Source organism: Eulemur rufifrons, chromosome 6, assembly GCF_041146395.1.
Source record: "Eulemur rufifrons isolate Redbay chromosome 6, OSU_ERuf_1, whole genome shotgun sequence".
Classification (NCBI taxonomy): domain Eukaryota; kingdom Metazoa; phylum Chordata; class Mammalia; order Primates; family Lemuridae; genus Eulemur; species Eulemur rufifrons.
Genome location: NC_090988.1, coordinates 92999093 through 93017223, shown reverse-complemented (window position 1 = coordinate 93017223; position 18131 = coordinate 92999093). Strand labels below are relative to the sequence as shown.

Here is an 18131-nt window from a genome sequence, read left to right as displayed (position 1 = left end):
AGGTTAGCAGTTTAAAAACAGAGTATGTCTAATCAAACAAATCTGATCAAAATCTGACCTTTGCCACTGAGTGTAACCTAAGAGCAAGTTACTTAAACTGCTTTTAGATTTCATCTCCTCATCTCTAAGATGGGGATAGTCATGGAGTTATAGTAAATATTAAACAGGAATAATGCATGTGAAGTCTAGAACAAAGCTTAGCCTCCAAATATTTGCTACTATATTTGTTCATGTCATTCCCCTACTATAGGGTTGATGTGAAGATTAAATGTCAATATATTCAAAGTACTTAGAATAAAGTCTTACACATAGTAAGTACTAAACATTAGCTATTACCAACATTACTGAATAGTTCTGAAATTAATAAACTTTTCTTTCTACACTATGACCCAATCTAAGCCACCGTCACCTCTTCCCTAGAGAATCTTGCCGCTTCCTCCAACTGGTCATCTGGTCTTTCCTCTCCATACTGTTCTCTACAGCTAGCAATCTGGTGACTTCACTGCTTAAAACTCTTTGCTCTTAGGGTGAAGGAATTTACCAAAAGTTCCTTGAGGACAAGGGCCTGTGCTTACTACAACATGTCTATCACTAGGGCTTGGAATATAGCAAGGTATTTAAATATATGCAGCTTTTAATTCATTCTTTCATTCAGTCAAATCCCTTCATATCTCCCATGGGCTCTGCCTGAAGATTACCTCTTTCTCTCCCAAGACTGCAGATGCACAGAAAAACCTTGGTATCTTGTGAGGAAGTCTTTTCGCATCCTAGTTCAGAAAAGTCTATGCATTGTCAAAAGCACTACCAGACTTAACAGACACTTACTTCCACCTGGGCATGTCAGAAAGTAATCTCTAAGCCCTTAATATTAATTTCTGCAAGGATCATTCCTACTGGTCCTAACACTTAAGCACTAAAACAACCTAGACCAAAGACGTAAAGTACTCACCAAATGAAATGCTATCTTTTTCTAATCCAGTGTGGACATATATACTAATTACTTTTTATTTCTGGTTGCCCTTGAAATCACCCCTGAAGTAGTTAGACACAATAACTGAGCAGAGTAATCACATAGCTAATGCAAATATAAATTATATACCCATATATGTAGAAAAGAAATACCTGGTGATAAATACAACAATAATACAATAATATATTTACTATGTGCCAGGTACTGTTTTAAGTGCAGCTACATTCATTATCTCATTTAATCTTCACAAAGTGTAAGCATTATTATTCCCATGATGAAAAGCACCAAAAGCTCAAGAAATGTGCCCAAGGTCACACAGTGAAGTAGCAGAGTAAGGCAATCATTCTGAATTATCTCAAAAATCTACGAGGTAGATTTCAGACATACTAACCCCAATAAAAAGAAATAAAGGATTAAAGTAAAAGGCATTTTACATTAGATAGCACATCTTGATCCCTATAAAATCTATGCCTTACACTGCTAGGAGAGATATGCTTTAAATGCATCATCAAGAGAGATGGCAATTGCAAATGTGTTGAGATTGTGATGTGCCTCCAACAATTCAATATTTGAATCAATGTCCCTAAGAAAGCCCTTCTTGGAGTCCAGGAAATGATTCATGACCCAGGATGAGCTTGAACAGACCAACACTTCCTCTTGACCTCTAAAGCCAGTGTTCCCTAAAAAGGGTACATCTCCCGCATGTCAAAGGGCAGACTCCAGCTTTACTCCAGCCCTACTCAGGGTCAAGACCCATTAGGATATAGTGAGGCTACTCAAATAAGATTTTGTACCCAAACAGTAAGCAAATTAGTCGGCAAGATATGAAAATACTGTCCAACCTTCTGTCTTTAAACCAGGCTGACCAATTCACATACCAGCCAGCAAATTGTTTAAATTAACTTTGCTTTTATGGAAATTGTCTTGGAACTGTCTCCTTTGTCCCTGCTCTAGCTCTTCGCTCTGCTCTCTTCTGCACACATCTGCTTCGCTGGCCACATGCTAAACCCCAGTGCTGTGATACAGAGGTGGACGCTTCACCACCTCCTACCACTGCTGCCCCGGGAGCCCAGCTTGTTCTAGCAGACGTGGCACCAGTTCTGACTGCCCCCACTCGCCTTTTGCCTTCTTCCTTCTCTGCCTGTTTGGAAGTTACGTGCTCTGTTTATTCTTTAGTGGTTATTCAAGCTGATACATATATTTAGTTTCACAAAAGTCTTAAGTTAATCAGTATTTTTACTTCTCTCCTGAATATAAAAATCTGAGAAGTAGTGTTCTAATTGCCCCCTCAAATTATATGCTATTGTTGTTCAGTATTTTAATTCTAGTCTATATTTCCATCCCATAAATTATATATAAATTATATATTGCTTTTACCATTAAGGTTTACTTTTACCAACATGATTTACCAATCTTTGTTCAGCGTTCTTTCTTGCACCGGACCTTCCATCCGACATCACTTTGCTTCCACCTCAAGGACACTCTTTTGTGAGTGGAATCTTTGCTTTTGTCTGAAAATGTTTTCATTCACCCTTTCTCTAAAAAGTCTCACTGGGTGTAAGCTTCCATGATTAACTGTTTTTTTGGTTTGTTTTTTTTTTTTTTTCTTAACACAATGAAGACACCATTTCACTATTTTCTGGCTTTCATTGTTGATGCTGAAAAGTCATCTACCTGGGCTGTTTTCTGTAGTCGATATTTTCTCTGAATCTGCCTAAAATCTTTTCTTTGGTTTTCTACATCTCACCTTGATGTCTCTAGGTAAGTTGCTCTATCTTGCTTGGGGTTCACTGGGCTTCCTAAATTTTTCTAAATCTTCAGGTACATCTGAAGTTTGGTATCTTTCTACAAATCTGAAAAAGCCTGGGTGTGGTGGCTCATGCCTATAATCCTAACACTTTGGGAGGCCAAGGGTTCGGGACCAGCCCAGATAACAAGACCTTGTCTCTACAACAAGTTAAAAATTAGCCAGGCATGGTGGTATCTACCTGTAGTCCCAGCTTCTACAGAGGCTGAGGCAGGAGGATCACTTGAGCCAGGAGTTTGAAGTAGCAGTGAGCTATGATGACACCACTGCACTCTAGCCCAGGCAAAAGAACACAATTCTGTCTCAATTAAAAAAAAAAAAAAAAAACACTGCAATTGCTCAGCCATTATCTCTTTGAATATTGCCTCTTCCTATCATCTCCTCCTGAACCTCCAGATAATGTACATTAGATCTTCTCACTCCATTGTCCATATCTCAATTTCTGGCTTATTTTCCATTTTTATCCTATATTATTTCTGTTTTACCCATTTTATTTCCTACTTTTTATCTGAAGTACACCCTAATTTCTTGAGAACTATCTTCTAACTCACTAATCCCCCTTTGAGTTGCCTAATCTATTCAATCCATTGAATTTTTATCTCTAATTTGTATATGTTTCTAATTCAAAAACTTTTCCCATTATCTGCTGGGATTGTTTTTTACTTATTTTCAAACTTGTTTTAGTTCATTAATCAAGTTATCTTGTTATAGTCTATATGACGATGCCAACATGTGAAGTATTTAAAGACCGGCTTCTAGCCGGGCATGGTGGCTCACGTCTATAATCCTAGCACTCTGGGAGGCTGAGGCGGGCAAATCATTTGAGCTCAGGAGTTCGAGACCAGCCTGAGCAAGAGCAAGACCCCATCTCTACTAAAAAAATAGAAATTAGCTGGACAACTAAAAATATATAAAAAAATTAGCTGGGCATGGTGGCACATGCCTGTAGTCCCAGCTACTTGGGAGGCTGAGGCAGAAGGATTGCTTAAACCTAGGAGAGTCTGAGGTTGCTGTGAGCTAGGCTGATGCCACGGCACTCTAGCCCGGGCAATAGAGTAAGACTCTGTCTCAAAAAAAAAGATCAGCTTTTCACTCATGGTGCCTTATGTATCATTTCTGAACAAGGCTGCTCATTTGCCTTGGAAGTTTATCTACTGGAAATGTTTTGAGGCCTTAAAGGAATTGCATTTGCTTCTGGAAATCAGAAGCATGACCCACCGAGTACCACTTTAAATTCCCCGTTTTGGACTGCACAGGTAGCCTTAGTTCAGACTGAAAACCTGCAGAAGGCCATCCTGTGGTTATGAATTCTCCAGGAAGATACTCTACTCCTTCCATCCGACACCAAGATAAGAGACAAACAAGTTCCTTGCTGTCCCCTTCTATGGAGGTATTTCTTGTTCACCTTCACACTGAGGGTACCCAGCTTTATGCGAGCACCTGCTAGATTCTGCATTTTGTTTCCCATACTCTGTGCAGTCACTAAAGTAGGTTAAAGTTTGCTGTGTTTGGCCAAAGCTGAGTAAAAGCTGTCTTTAGCAGTCACTTCCTAGGATTTTAGCTTTTGCTTCACTTTGAAGATCTGTGGATTCTTTACTTTTATGCCTGCTCAACAATGTTTAAAAGTATTTTTTATAAGTGTATTTACCCTGCATCTTCGCTGCTTCTGCTGCTGAAAGGACTTTTCAGAGCATCTAATCCACTGTACCGAAGCCTGAATTAGTTCCAAATATGTACACCACGCTCCCCTTGCCCCTGATTCGGACAACAGTTGTACAAAGACCAACGCAAACCTGCCTCAAAGGTAGAAGGCGAAAAAGAATTGAGGTGAAGACAAGTAGTAAATAAGTGACTGGAACATCACCACAGATATCCCATATTCCTTTTTCTTTTCCTTGGGCACAAATGTCTCATGGCACTCAGACTATTTGTCCATTAGCACTAGAGATACCGGGGAAAGACAGTAAGGTAGTCATCCCTTTGTGTCCTTAATAAAAGTGAAATAACCTGTCCTTTTCAACAATGAAGACAGAGATGTATGACTCGACTCGTTCCATTCATGGATATCTGGCCCTGGTCCTTTCATACTGCACAAAAGAAGAAAAACATAAATCAGGTTAAAATAACGCAGAACAATCAAAATGATTATTTTCACTGATGCTTTCCCTCACTTCCTCCAGCATCCTCTCCATTCATGTCTGCCACTAAATTCCAAGTGAATCAACTTGAGAACTAATGCTTTAAGGGTCAAACAAGACAGTCAAGAGGCCTTAAAGTTATATAAAAAAAAAAAATTTATTCCTAGCAATACCTTGTTTCTCACTTTTTTGAGCTTTCCTGTGGTAGGTCCTCCCTGGAGGGATTTAAAGTTTTCAGAGGCAGTGTCCTTGGCTTTGGCTAGTGGGGCTACTTGCCCCCCTGTTGAGGTACTCTTCATAGCCAAAAGTGACACTTTAATTAAAGCCAGCAATCCCAGGAGATTCTCTAAGCCCTACAGTGTCCCATGTCAAGGGATAACTTCCCTCCTCAGCAGCCCGGGCACTAACTACGTGATATGATTTGCAGGACAAGAAGATTCTCCTGCCCACATGCCACACATCAGCCTATCACTTACCATTACCTCAATTCCTTCTGTAAACATTCATTCCTTTGAGATAAATGTTTTCTTTATGAATTCTCTCTTATCATGGTGATCATCACACATTATTTACACTCACCATGAAACTAGTACTACTGTCAGTGGAACTGGAGCCAGCTATCCTAGTTCCACTTTGAGGATGTAACCTTAAGCATGTCACTAGACCAGTGTTGCAAGTTGCAGTTACCTGGCCACATACGTCAGAATAACCTGAGTGACTTACCGAGATTTCAGATTCCCGAGTCCCACCTACTGAATCAATTTTTGGAAAATGGAACATGGGAATACGTATTTTCAACAAGCATCCAGGTAGCTCTTATGTACTTGCTCAGATCCGTAAGGCTAGGTCTAGCTGGTTTATAACTTGATCTATGAAAATACCAAGCAGAACCTTTACTTCAGATATAAAAATAGACAAAATGAGAAAGAATGATATAGAAAGACTGGTCTTTAGTTCTTCCTGGGTAAGATATTTGTAGCAAAGTACATTAGTCCAGCAAGAAAGAATGAGTGGCCAAGTGAGGTCATAGCTTTGAACTCCGTCAGAAACTATGTCACAGCAAGACTCATTACAGTTAGCTATCATGTTCACAAAACAGCTTTGTTGAGGCAGTAGAATGGTTGACCATAATCTTCAAGCAATTACAGAAAATCTCAGGCTTTTAAAGGATCGGGAGTACATGGACGACCTTGACAAAACCCAAAGGATTCCTAAAGTTGGTATGAGCAAGAGATATCAAAAGCCTTCAAAAGCATTATTAAATCAGCATCAAGAAACTTAAGAGATATAAGACCTTTACAGATTATTCTGTTAAACACCTCATTTTAGTTAGGTAAGGGCACAGAAAGAAATGTTTCAAAGGATCATAGATCTTAGCTACATGGGATTCTCATGGATTGTAATCTGTGAGAAAGGATCCATCTGTTTCATTCTCTAATCTAAATCTTACCTCTACACAATGCTCAGTATATAGGAAGTACTTAGCAAATATTTATTGAATAAGATACAACAAATGAACCAATCCAGGAAGAAGAGAGTAGTGTTTGTATCTAGCTCAATGCCAGTGAATAATAAAGAATATTAACACAGAAATAAAAGGCTATTGACCAGTAGCCAGGGTTTTCTACATAGATAAAAACCATCTCAAGCGGGGCTACCACACCTCTTTGGAAAGCAAGCCACAATAGCTTTTTGGCTTTGTGCCTCATGCTTCTAGTTGAACACTACAATTTTCAGACACAAATCAAGCCTTAAAAGGTAAAAACTAGAATGCTTATATTTCCTGGTCTTACTAGCCCAAGAAAGTTTTCATACCCAAGTCTTAGTTCAACAAAATGAGATAGGACCAGCAGTAGCAGCTATATAATCTAAAAATTCAGGTATACAGAAAGTATTTTATACAAATTCTTGAGTCTTTTAATTACAAGATAGGATACGAAAGCCTCAGAAAAATAAGTCTCCTTCCATAGGTCTTAATCCTTGGCCTCTGTAGTAAAGACAATCCCTAGTAATCCACACACAAATAATGTCCTACCAAATATGGTCTGTCAAGTAAATAGGCCTATTATCTTCTGACTGAAGGATTGCAGATAGCCTGAGAAGCAACATCATGGCCCAGTGATCATTACTTATATACATAAGACTTTTAGTTCTACATTTTCATATTTATTAGGATGGATGGCAGTTGGAGTTGGTAGCTTCTAATCTTCTATTCGTGTTATGTTCAAGAGGACCACATATTGTAGTAAGCTTTATTTAATGTTAGTTTTCTCAAATGTTGCAAAAGAATCCCAGTGACTATGGAAGTCATTAATTCTTTATACTTTGGTTTCCTATTTCTAAGTGAGCAATAAGCGCCTCATGCTCAACTTCAGCCACATTTAATTTTTAAGAATCTTCGGGGAAAAATGTTTCACATATAATTAAAAAGAATGTTGCTCAAGTTGAGGCTGAGCTCAAAATAAATCCTGGTATAACCTCCTTCTGGTTGCTCTGGAAAGAAAAAGGACACTGATACGTAAGGAAGTAACCAAGATGAAGAGGGAAGAAATACAGCTTGAAGCGAAGAAATGACACAGACTCCCTACATACACACTTTAAAAACTTTATTTATATAAAAAACTCATTTTTTTTAAAAGCATTAACAAGAGAGAAAGAAAAAGAGAAAAGGAACGGAGCAGAAGACATGCCCCTTGGTAGTGTTCGGTGGGAAGGTGGGATTTTTGGTTCTCTGGAATTGAATGTTTAGTGTTTTTATAAATGAAAGGAAAAAAAAAACAGTTAAAGGTCCCCAAAAGCCCACAGCTGTTCTATTACCCACACCCCACCGAGAAAAAAAAGAGCACCAGGAAAAGAGCAGAAGAGGACAAGAGAAGCCAAGAGTGGAGCCAGGTCTGGATGGGGGCAATTTCCCCTGTGCAGTGTGCTCTTGGGGTCACAGAGAGCAAAAGGCTCCTTTTTGCCAGGGAAGGTGGATAGGAGTGGGGAAAATGGGAGGGGAAAAAAGGTAAATAAGGAATTTTAATGCATGGGGAAGGGGAGTGGTGGGTTGTGCACTTTTCTCCTACCCCATAGCCTCAATATATAAGGGAAGGGGAAGAGAGGGATAAAGAATTCCAGTTGCATGGAACAGAGCTTTTAGATTAACTGGGAAGGCAAATTAAGGAAAAATATTAAAAAAAAAAAAATCAACCCGCATAGCAGCTGATTCCTCTAGCCCAACCTGTTAATATATACTAAAGTGAGAGAGGGTAGTATTAGGGGGAAGGGGAGGAATTGGGGAGAGAACACTTCCCTCTATAATTGCTTCAGAGATGATGGTAAATTCTGGGCACCTAAGGAGTAAGAGTTACACCACTCACTCCTCCCACCAACCTCACTTTGAGATTTATCAAAACAGTATTTTTGCAAAATCCCAACCATATGCTGTTGAGCAAAAGCTTGCTATGGCTAAAATCAGAGGCTACATCAATCCCCAATGGAGAATCTGAGGTTCTCTAGGTCACTTCTCTTCTTCTTTCTGCTATTTAGGGCCAACAGTGGGTAAGAAAGCAACAAAATACAATTTGCAAAATTATGAGAAATGAGACTGCAGAGGCAAAGAAAGGCACATGGAAGGGAGGGAGGAGATGCACCCAAGGCCAAAGGCACAAAGAAGAGGCAAAGCCAGGGGCAATCCCCACCTTATAAGGGTAAAGGGGATAGGAGTTATATACATCAAAGTCCGTTAGTTGGCCAACCAATCCAGGGTGGAGGCAGGGGTGGACAGGCCTATAAGGGTAGGAAAAGGAAAAATAGGGTGGGGGGAAGCCAGCTTTGAAGCTTCCTGCCAGTTTCTGACTAACTGCTTCATGTACATTCCTACTAGGCTCCTCCTAGAGGTTCCTCTTCTTCTCAAAAGACATTTTTCTGCTCCTTCTCAACCAAGGAGTCTTGACATTCTCCTCTTTCCGTGGCCTTTTGCAAATAGCCAGGCCAAGTCAGCAGACATATCACAGGGTGGGAGAGGTGGGTTAACGACAGCCTCCGTAAGGGGCAGCAGCAGCAGCCCACGGTTGGCATGAGGCTTGTAGAAGAGATGGAGTCTGTAGGTCCTTGATGGTCCCTGCCCTGGAGATGAGGAGACCCAGGTTTCTTAATCCCAGTTCTAGGAGACCTCCACTTACTTAAGAGCCCTTGCCAGGTGGAATGTGCCAATGTTGCCAGCCTTCTTTGCTTCAAAAATAGCCACTAGGAATTAGGGAAGAGCTCACATTTCCCCTTCTCCAAAAGAAAATAAAAAGTCCCTTCCCCACCAGGAAAAAAAAAAAATCTTAAGAATCATCAGTTTATCAGATTGCAGGACATTGCATATACAGCATGTAACTTCCAAGTCTTCCCACAGCTTCCAGTGAAGATTCCCATTCTCTCCCTCCCTCCACACAAGGCCAAGAGTTCCAGGGAGAGCTGGCAAAAAGAGCTAATCTGCAGCAGTTGCTCAAGATATGCAAATAACTGAGTCAGGCTTCTTGGGAGAAATTGCATGGGTTGGGGGGTGGGACAATTAAACTTCACTGGAAGAAGTTGGGAGTTGATGGAAAGAAGGCAGCCACTTAGGGCTATAAGGGCAGGAGGCAGCCTGGCAGTTGGCACAATAGTCCAGCGAAGAAAGGGAAAATCATCCGTCCATTTCACCACCAAAAAAAAGTACATATATTATAAGCCCAGATGGAATGGAGATAGTGGTGCTAAATCTTCTGCTGTGGAGAAAAAAAAGAGAAAGAGAGGATGTTAATAGGGTTGGGAACAAGGAGACCCAAAATACACCGTTGAACAAATCTGGAGGAAGGAAGGCAGCACATAATGGGGAATCAGATCACCAACTGCATGTCCCAGCCTTTTAAGAGGTAATAATCACAGAAGCGGAACCCCCCGAGCCCACGTGGCTGAGACTAGTGTCTCTGGCCTGATCAGATCAGCGTGATTGGCGAACTGCTGACACATAGGAAACTCCTTCCTCAAGGACGATCTTGGGGGTAACTAGAGGACATACCACAGCAGGGTAAGACACTTGGTCCCCCTCATCATCCAAAACCAATACATCCAACTCTTCCTCCAGAGATTCCTGCCCCTCGTCCTGCTGTGAACACATGCAATTTGTTAGTATTAGTAAAGAGATAGGAACACCTCATGAGTGCGTGCCAGACCTAGGGAAAATCCCAATATCTATAAACTCAAACAAAACAAGATACCAAAGTAAGAGAAGGGCAAAATATTCATATTCATAAACAGGAGGGACAGGAAGAAGGTAATGTATGAGAATAGATTAATTAGTGTTAGTCCTACCGGTAACATGTTTACAGACTAGCTTCCTCATCTCAACCACTGCAGTCTAATGGCCCAAGAAATCCCAGCATGAGTCAAAACCCCTACTTTTTCCCGAAAACCCCTACCAGAAAAGGATGCTTATCTTTCCCTCTGTACTTTTTTTCCTATTTCACAAAACACACAGGCTTCAAAATAGAACCTTAGATAGACAACAGTAAACAAAGAGAATTTACCATCAAGGGTGTTGTTCCCTTCAACGGCTCCATATCGCCTAGATCCCCAGATCGATCCAGTGTTCTATTGTGGTCCCCTCTCTCATTCAATGTGGAATAGTTGTTATCTAGTGAAAAAAGTACACAGAAATATGACATCCCCTTCTTATGTACAATATATACAAAATAGGTAAGCATGAATTAAGCACCTCTGTTGAGAATTGAGCTTTGTCAAATGCTCCAGAAAGTCATTAAAGTCTGATGGTCCCTGACTTAAAAAGAACTAGAATCTAGCAGGGAAGACATTATGTATGAAATACCCAGAGTATGACATACGATAATAAAGATCTGTCTGTAAAAGGTATTGGAATTAAGAGAAGAGAGAGTGTAATATGCTGCAATAGTTAGGAAGGACCTGACAAGGGAGAACAAGACTTGAGTTAAGCCTTTGGGGATAAAGAGAATTTAGAAAAGCAAATGGGAAGGACATTCCAGTAGGTATTGATCACAATTTATAGAAACACAGAGAGTAAAGAGAGAACAGCAAGTACACCAGGCAAGCTGACACAGAGTGCACAAAGAGAAGATAGAAAAGGAAACTGGGGTCACACTGTGATGGGCTGTAAGTTTAGACACACAAACTTGAACTTGTGTAACCGGAGAGGCAGAGGAAGATTTTCTGAAAACCTTTGAGCATGTGGGAATGTGAAAAAGTAAATTTCTTTACATCCTTCCAAATGGAAATGATCAGCCAGTGCTCTTCTAGAATGGTAAATGATCAGGGTTTTAGAAAAAACTACTAGTATCCCTCAGCCCAATGAAATATTACTCCACATCCTTAGGCAGGAATTAATCACCTACCTAATGATTTTGTGTTTGATCCCATATTGCTCATCTGAATTTCTTCCCGATCAGGTTTCTTATCTATATGAAGTAAGAAAGTTATCCACGTCAAAAACCAACTCTTCAAAATCTATACACAACATAAAAATTGCTCTCTGGTCTGCCCTCCTTTCTTCCTTTCACTCAAATTTCTACTTAGCACCCACTATGTGCCAGGCACTGATCACAACTCTACAGTTGTAACAAAGCCCTCATAGGACTTAGAGCGATCTTTTTCCTACAGACTCTTAATATAAGAAACAAATCCATCTAAGCCAGTAGTTTTCAAATTATTTGTTCTCAAGGCCCCTTTACAGTCTTAAAAAGTATGAGGATCCAAAGAGCTTTCATTAGCATGGGTTATGTGCATTAATATTTATCACACTGAGAAATTTAAAATACCTACTTCCTTAATGAATTTGTTAATATTTTAATAAAAAACATGTTTAATTTTTACATATCCCTTCTATTAAGTTTGGCTTAATAGAAGATAGCTAGATTCTCGTATCTGTTTGTTTTTTTTTTTTTTTTTTTTTTTTTTTTTGAGTCAGAGTCTCTGTTGCCCAGGCTAGAGTGCCCTGGCATCAGCCTAGCTCACAGCAATCTCCAACTCCTGGGTTCAAGCAATCCTCTTGCCTCAGTCTCCCAAGTAGCTAGGACTACAGGCATGCACCACCACACCTGGCTAATTTTTTCTATTTTTTTAGTAGAGACAGGATCTTGCTCTTGCTTAGGCTGGTCTCAAACTCCTAACCTCAGGCAATCCTCCCAACTCGGCCTCCCGGAGTTGTAGGATTACAGGCATAAGCCACCATGACCAGCCTAGATTCTCATATCTGTTTCTGCATTCAATCTATCAGGATATGTTAATTTGGTTGAAGTATACAAGGAAAATACAGCCTCACACAGGTAAAAAGTTGGAAAAGGGCGGAAATTTTTAATAGTCTTTTCAGATAATTTTGGTTATCCGTCTTTGATAGTATATAATACTAGACAAGTAGCAGTTTCTTAAAGGTTAGCAGTAATGTGGAATCTGAAACCAAACTAACAATCTCTTCATATTCTGTTAAAAGACTGCTCTGTCTTGCACTTTGAATGGATCAATTACCCATACATGATTTTAAAACATCATGCGTTAGTCACTTGCAAAATACTGGTTCATAGAGTTATGCAGATGTTTCAAATGTAACACACATCATTGTATAATATTTTTCTAAAATCACATTCATTCATATCACCACTGATTTCATTAGAAAGTCTTTTAAGTATTGGGAAGTTACCAGGCTCACAGTGGCAGATACAAGTTTTCCAAAATTACAATTTTCATTTGAAAGCCCAGGCAGCAAATACTGTCAGTTATTTTCTTCAAAGTGACAAGCTCACTACATTCATTTTTGAGAAAATATCTGCTAAATATCCATGTACAAATAATTATAGTTTATTTGCCACAAATATTTTCAAGTAAAAATGATGTTCAGAAAAAAGTGGCTAGTCCAACTAGTAACTCAATAACTTAAGCCCTTTTCCTTCAGACAATCATCAGGCTTTAGTATGCAGCAGAAGTGCTTTATGAGTAATCCTACTTCATCAGCACAGAATATTAAAAAGATGTGTACTAAAGGGTAGAAAAATAGTAAAATTATTAATTTTTACAGCTCTATCAATTATATTCTTAAGTAAAAATGGCTCTTCTTTTAACTAAGTACATGGCAGCAAAGACTACAATGACTCACTCAGTTTGGTGTCACTCCCCTGGTTTGTGCTAAGCCACCAGCAGTAAGCACCAGTGCTTTGTACCACCAGTACAAATGACAACATTCTTGGAATCCTCAGACTACATTTCAAGAACCAATAATCAACTGGGCACGGTGGCTAGCCCCTGTAATCCTAGCACTCTGGGAAGCCATGGCAGGAGGATTGCCTTGGTGAGGAGTTAGAGACCAGCCTGAGCAAGAGCAAGACCCTGTCCCTACTAAAAATAGAAAACTTAGCCCCACATGGTGGCGCATGTTTATAGTCTCAGCTACTTGAGAGACTGAGGCAGGATTGCTTGAGCCTAGGAGTCTGAGGTTGCAGTGAGCTATGATGATGCCACTGTACTCTAGCCTGGGTGACAGAGTAAGACTCTGTCTCAAAAAAATAAAACAACAACAACAAAAAAAACCAATGATCAAGGCAAAAGCCAGTGTCACAAGGGTCACAATATGCACTTTCAGTAAAAAAGAATTTACAAAACAAAATATATGATTCATCTCTTAGGGAAAAATAGCAGTGGCCATCTCTGGGTAATAGAAAAGAGTGATATTTTGGTGTTATTTATCTGGTTACCTGTATTTTCTAATTTTTCAATAATAAACACATATTACTTAATATTATACAAAAAAAGTTTTTTGAGAGAAGGTTGTGCTATATTGCCCAGGCTGGTCTCAAACTCCAGGGCTCAGGCAATCCTCCCACTTCCGCCTCCCAAGGAACTGGGACTATAAAACATGCACCACTGTACCTGGTCCCTATACGGAAATTTAAAAGAGGAAAAAAAAAAAATAGAAAAAAGAGACAAGGGTCCACTTCCCAGTGATTTTGATTTCACAAGCAAATATAGGGGAATCACATCCAGGCTAATAACCTGTTTTGCTTTGATTTCTAATGCTCATACCTACCCAATTCTGCATTACAATCCTGGAGCAGAGTATTATTACCTTCCACAGGGGTGTGGAACCTGCGGCCTTAAGGTGAAATGTGGCCTTCTAGCTCCTTAAGTGTGGCCTTTTGTCTGAATCCAAATTTTACAGAACAAATTCTTTTATTAAAAAGGGTGCAGCAGAGAAAGATGAAGCTTTTCTTGTCTCCTTTCGTGCTTAAAAAAGAACAATCTTGAAATCAGAGGGCCGCAGGTTCCCCACCGCTGCGCAGAGTGGCTAAAAGGAGAAGGGTGTGCTCTCTGGATACTGTACCTGATTTTTGGTTCCGGTCAATGAGAGGGAGAGTGCTATCATCATATGAATGACTACTCTGGCTTCGAGAAGTGTTGTTTAGATTCACCTGGAAGCAAAACCAAAATGCAATAATGCCACAGAATATTAAATTCACCTATATCTAACTCCTTAGTGGGCACAAACCTCTAAGTTCCTGTTTCCAAATACAATTCTTACAAAAAGGCATCTCTTGTAAGGGTTGAATAAATACCCTAATACGGTGAAATGAGCTAGGATTTATGGCTTCTGTTTATGTTCTGGAACAGGAGATTACAAAGGTTCCAAACACTGATACTATCAGAGGGAAATACAGTCTCAGGATAGTAAACTACTTCAAAGAGCTATGGGGATTTGGGGAAAAGACAAAAAGGCCATCCCTTCATCCTTCATCACCACCAACACTTATAGTATATTACGACGCAGAGGAAGACCAGAGAGCTTTCAGTAACAAACGCACTGTAGCTCCCCACTCTGTTGAGGAGGAGTAAGGTAAATAATTTCTACCAATTATGAGATGGGTCAAAAATAGATTTAGTGTGGTGGTGAAAAAGAAAAAAAACTCAAAGAAGACAGAAACATTACCCTGGGACCAAGGGGGGAAAAAAAGGTAAAATTCTTGGTCTCAAGGGTTACTATACCTGAAAGTCTGATTTCTTCCACCCTTCCTTTTCCAGTGGCTTCCGCAGTTCTTTATATCCCCAGATGGTCTGTAATACAAGTGCTGCTGCTCGAACTTCTTTTTCTGAGCGGTTCCTTTTGAAGAAAGTAACACCATATGGAATTTGGATATTAACACCAGGAAAGAATCTTAGAACCTATACCCTCTAATAAGAACGTAAGAATATAGATGCCAAAATGGACAAAATCAAGTTTTCATCAAATGCTGTATCCCAAACGGTGACACAAAAAAATGTTTGATGTAAGAGTCTGTTATTAATTTTGGATCAAAATTAAGACAGAAAATAGAATAATACTCTTCACACTTCATACATAAAAAGCAAAAAGGAAAGGCCCTTCTCAGCAACTCCCCTCTCATACAAATTCTTCCAGCTGTGATTTTAAGTGGTAAGCTCACCCTGATTTGTTGATCAATACCAGCTTCTCAATGCCCTGTGTCTCTCGAAGCTTTTTGGCAGCCTCCAAGTTCTCAGCAATAACCTCATTGATGGTGTTCAAAATAGAGACTACGGTGTCCTCAGAGAAATTCCAGGAGTTCTGTTGCCCTCCCGGCAGATTCTTTACCAAGTTAGGAATAGCATGCTTACCTATAGAAGTAGGACAGAAGGAACGTACCCAGGGAGAAAAGGCAGAGTCAGGTCATGAGAAGCCTTGCACTATACTTAAAGTGTACTGATCACATCAAGTATAGGTGCTATCCATACAAATCAACTTCATTTTCCTATGGGATTATCATATCAAAAAGGGCAAAAGCCTGGAACAGTAATGGATTTATTGTCCTTCCTACTTCTTTATTTCTTCTCTCCTTCAATCACATTGAAACAATGTGAGTACTGTATTTATCATATATACTACACAGTCCTTTCAGATACTCTAATAAAAACAATATATTGAATATTATAATAATTTAATATAATAAAACAGTGATTGTGAATTTGTAAAATAAATACATTGGGCTCTGCCACTAACTAGCTGTATTAACTCTGGGCAAATTACTTAACTTCTGTGAACCTCAGTTTATTTATCCTATTAAAAAAAGTATCTTTGTAACGTGTGGGGATTAAATGAAAAAACAGAGGTGCTTAACACTGCCTAGTAACCAAGTACTCAATAAATAAATAATAGCTATTGTTATTCTACTTTTGAAGAGTCATCATTTCTTGTCTTTCCAAGAACCATTAAACTGTAGCTCTCGCCAACCCTTAGATTCATAAACTATGGAGGGCTAGGGTCCTTCCAAGTCACTGCAACGAATTCAATAAATTATTAAGCACCCGCTAGATTGCAGACACTATACTAGATGCTGAGGTAACAGCATTCAACTCCTTACCAATTAATTCTTTGTTTCGAGCATCCACAGCCAGATTTCTCAATGCTCCAGATGCAGCTTTCACTACACGCTCATGTTCATTGGTCAGGAGGTCAGCTATGGCAGAAAGAGCCTTCTCTTGACGCAGAGCCGAGCGAATGTATCGACCATACTAGAACAAACACATCGTAAGAGGTAAAACAGATTACAACTGGCACCAAACTAGTTATCTAAGTTCTCCCATCTCCAAATTCATTTTCTGAAAGGTACTTACCGTCCAGCGCCCAGCACACAAGTTCTGAATCGCTCCAGCTGAGGCTTCTAGGATGGCAGGAGTCTTGCTCTCCTTGAGGAGTGAGATGTATATCCGAATCACCTCTGGCTGAAATAAGAGCTCATAGCCTGCACAAGAAAGGAAAAGAAGGCAAAGGATGCTAATCAACATCTACGAAACAGGCTCTGGCTGGCTGGAGTCCAGCCTTGGTACTCTGAATTGATGGATTTATGCTCCTGTATCATTAGGCTCCCTAAACTCTCCCACCCACTCAATAGCAAACTCAGAAACCTGATTCCATGCCTTAAGAATAACTTAGCCAGGCCGGGCTCGGTGGCTCATGCCTTTAATCCTAGCACTCTGGGAGGCCGAGGCGGGTAGATCGTGTGCGCTCAGGAGTTCAAGACCAGCCTGAGCAAGAGCAAGACTCTGTCTCTACTAAAAAAATAGAAAGAAATTAGCTGGACAACTAAAGATATATATAGAAAAAATTAGCTAGGCATGGGTGGTGCATGCCTGTAGTCCCAGCTACTCGGGAGGCTGAGGCAGAAGGATTGCTTGAGCCAGGAGTTTGAGGTTGCTGTGAGCTAGGCTGATGCCAGGGCACTCTAGCCCAGGCAACAGAGTGAGACTCTGTCTCAAAAAAAAAAAAAAGAATAACTTATCCATGGTAAAAGCAAAACAGATATCAACTCATCATATTCAACTCCTCTCTTTCCTTCCTCCTTTATCAATTATTTCTAACTTAACCCAGTCATCCTTCCCCCTTTACAATGACTAAGTACAAGGGCCCATTATAGACTTAACTATTTAAGTTTTTTATATCTATGGAGGGCTGTGAACTTTGGATTCACTGTATTGATGATGATAAAGATCCAAACTGTGAAAAAATAAGCTTCTTATTAATAGCAAGGTTTAAGTCTGAAGAACTGTAGTGGCCACTTAAGATTCCTAAGTTTATGCTCTATCATCCTTATCCTATCCTTAAGTAACCTGAACAATTTCCTCAACAAGCAGTCCTTTCCAAGTTACTACTATACTACTATGAAGTTTTCTAATACTTTCACCATCACTCAAATCCATAAGTTGGAAAAGAGAGAACAGTAAACATATGCAAACTTACCTCGAGCAGGACTAGTTCTTTTAGGGAAATCCACTGTATCGTTTGCTGGATCCTCTACAGGTTTTTTCCCTGTAGAAATGAACAAAAGAGGGAAAAGGGGTAAAAAGTTCAAGAAAGCAAAGATTCCACTTGGCATATTTTTCATTCTTCAGTCAGAATCTTTTGATCAGAGATGCATGGTGGGGGGAGAAGGGGAGCATAATTTGTCCCAACAGGGGCTATGCAGAAACAAGGTCAGAAAACAGGCAGCAGATAAGTAAGACTAGGATAACCACTGTTTTTGCTACTGTCCCGAGTTCTGATAACAGGAACTGCTGCCCAGAAATAGCATGCCACGAGCTATTAGCTCAAAAGAGCTAAACTTGTTGCAATGTTTTCCTCAACTACATTTTCCTACATGCATTCACAGAGAAAAGTTAGACAAGAAAACACTAGGGAAGCTAAAACCAAAACATG

The 18131-nt window shown here is 39.8% G+C and overlaps 1 protein-coding gene across 22 annotated transcripts in view; it reads right to left on the bottom strand.

The window, feature by feature from the left end:
- Nucleotides 1–6395: 6395 nt before the first annotated feature.
- CTNND1 (catenin delta 1) overlaps nucleotides 6396–18131 on the bottom strand; it is a 47154-nt gene continuing 35418 nt past the window's right edge. For 13 of the 22 annotated variants that reach the window (XM_069471409.1, XM_069471410.1, XM_069471417.1 and 10 more), the window contains 9 exons: nucleotides 17676–17744; nucleotides 16553–16680; nucleotides 16300–16450; nucleotides 15367–15556; nucleotides 14930–15044; nucleotides 14271–14358; nucleotides 11296–11358; nucleotides 10456–10562; nucleotides 6396–9654 (listed from right to left, as the gene is read on the bottom strand). In XM_069471409.1, the coding sequence (XP_069327510.1) occupies nucleotides 9643–9654; nucleotides 10456–10562; nucleotides 11296–11358; nucleotides 14271–14358; nucleotides 14930–15044; nucleotides 15367–15556; nucleotides 16300–16450; nucleotides 16553–16680; nucleotides 17676–17744 (923 nt within the window). In that variant the 3' untranslated portion in view covers nucleotides 6396–9642. Of the gene's footprint in view, nucleotides 9655–9947; nucleotides 10035–10455; nucleotides 10563–11295; nucleotides 11359–14270; nucleotides 14359–14929; nucleotides 15045–15366; nucleotides 15557–16299; nucleotides 16451–16552; nucleotides 16681–17675; nucleotides 17745–18131 lie in introns of all 22 variants that reach the window. The other 9 variants (XM_069471405.1, XM_069471406.1, XM_069471413.1 and 6 more) reach the window with 2 other exon arrangements.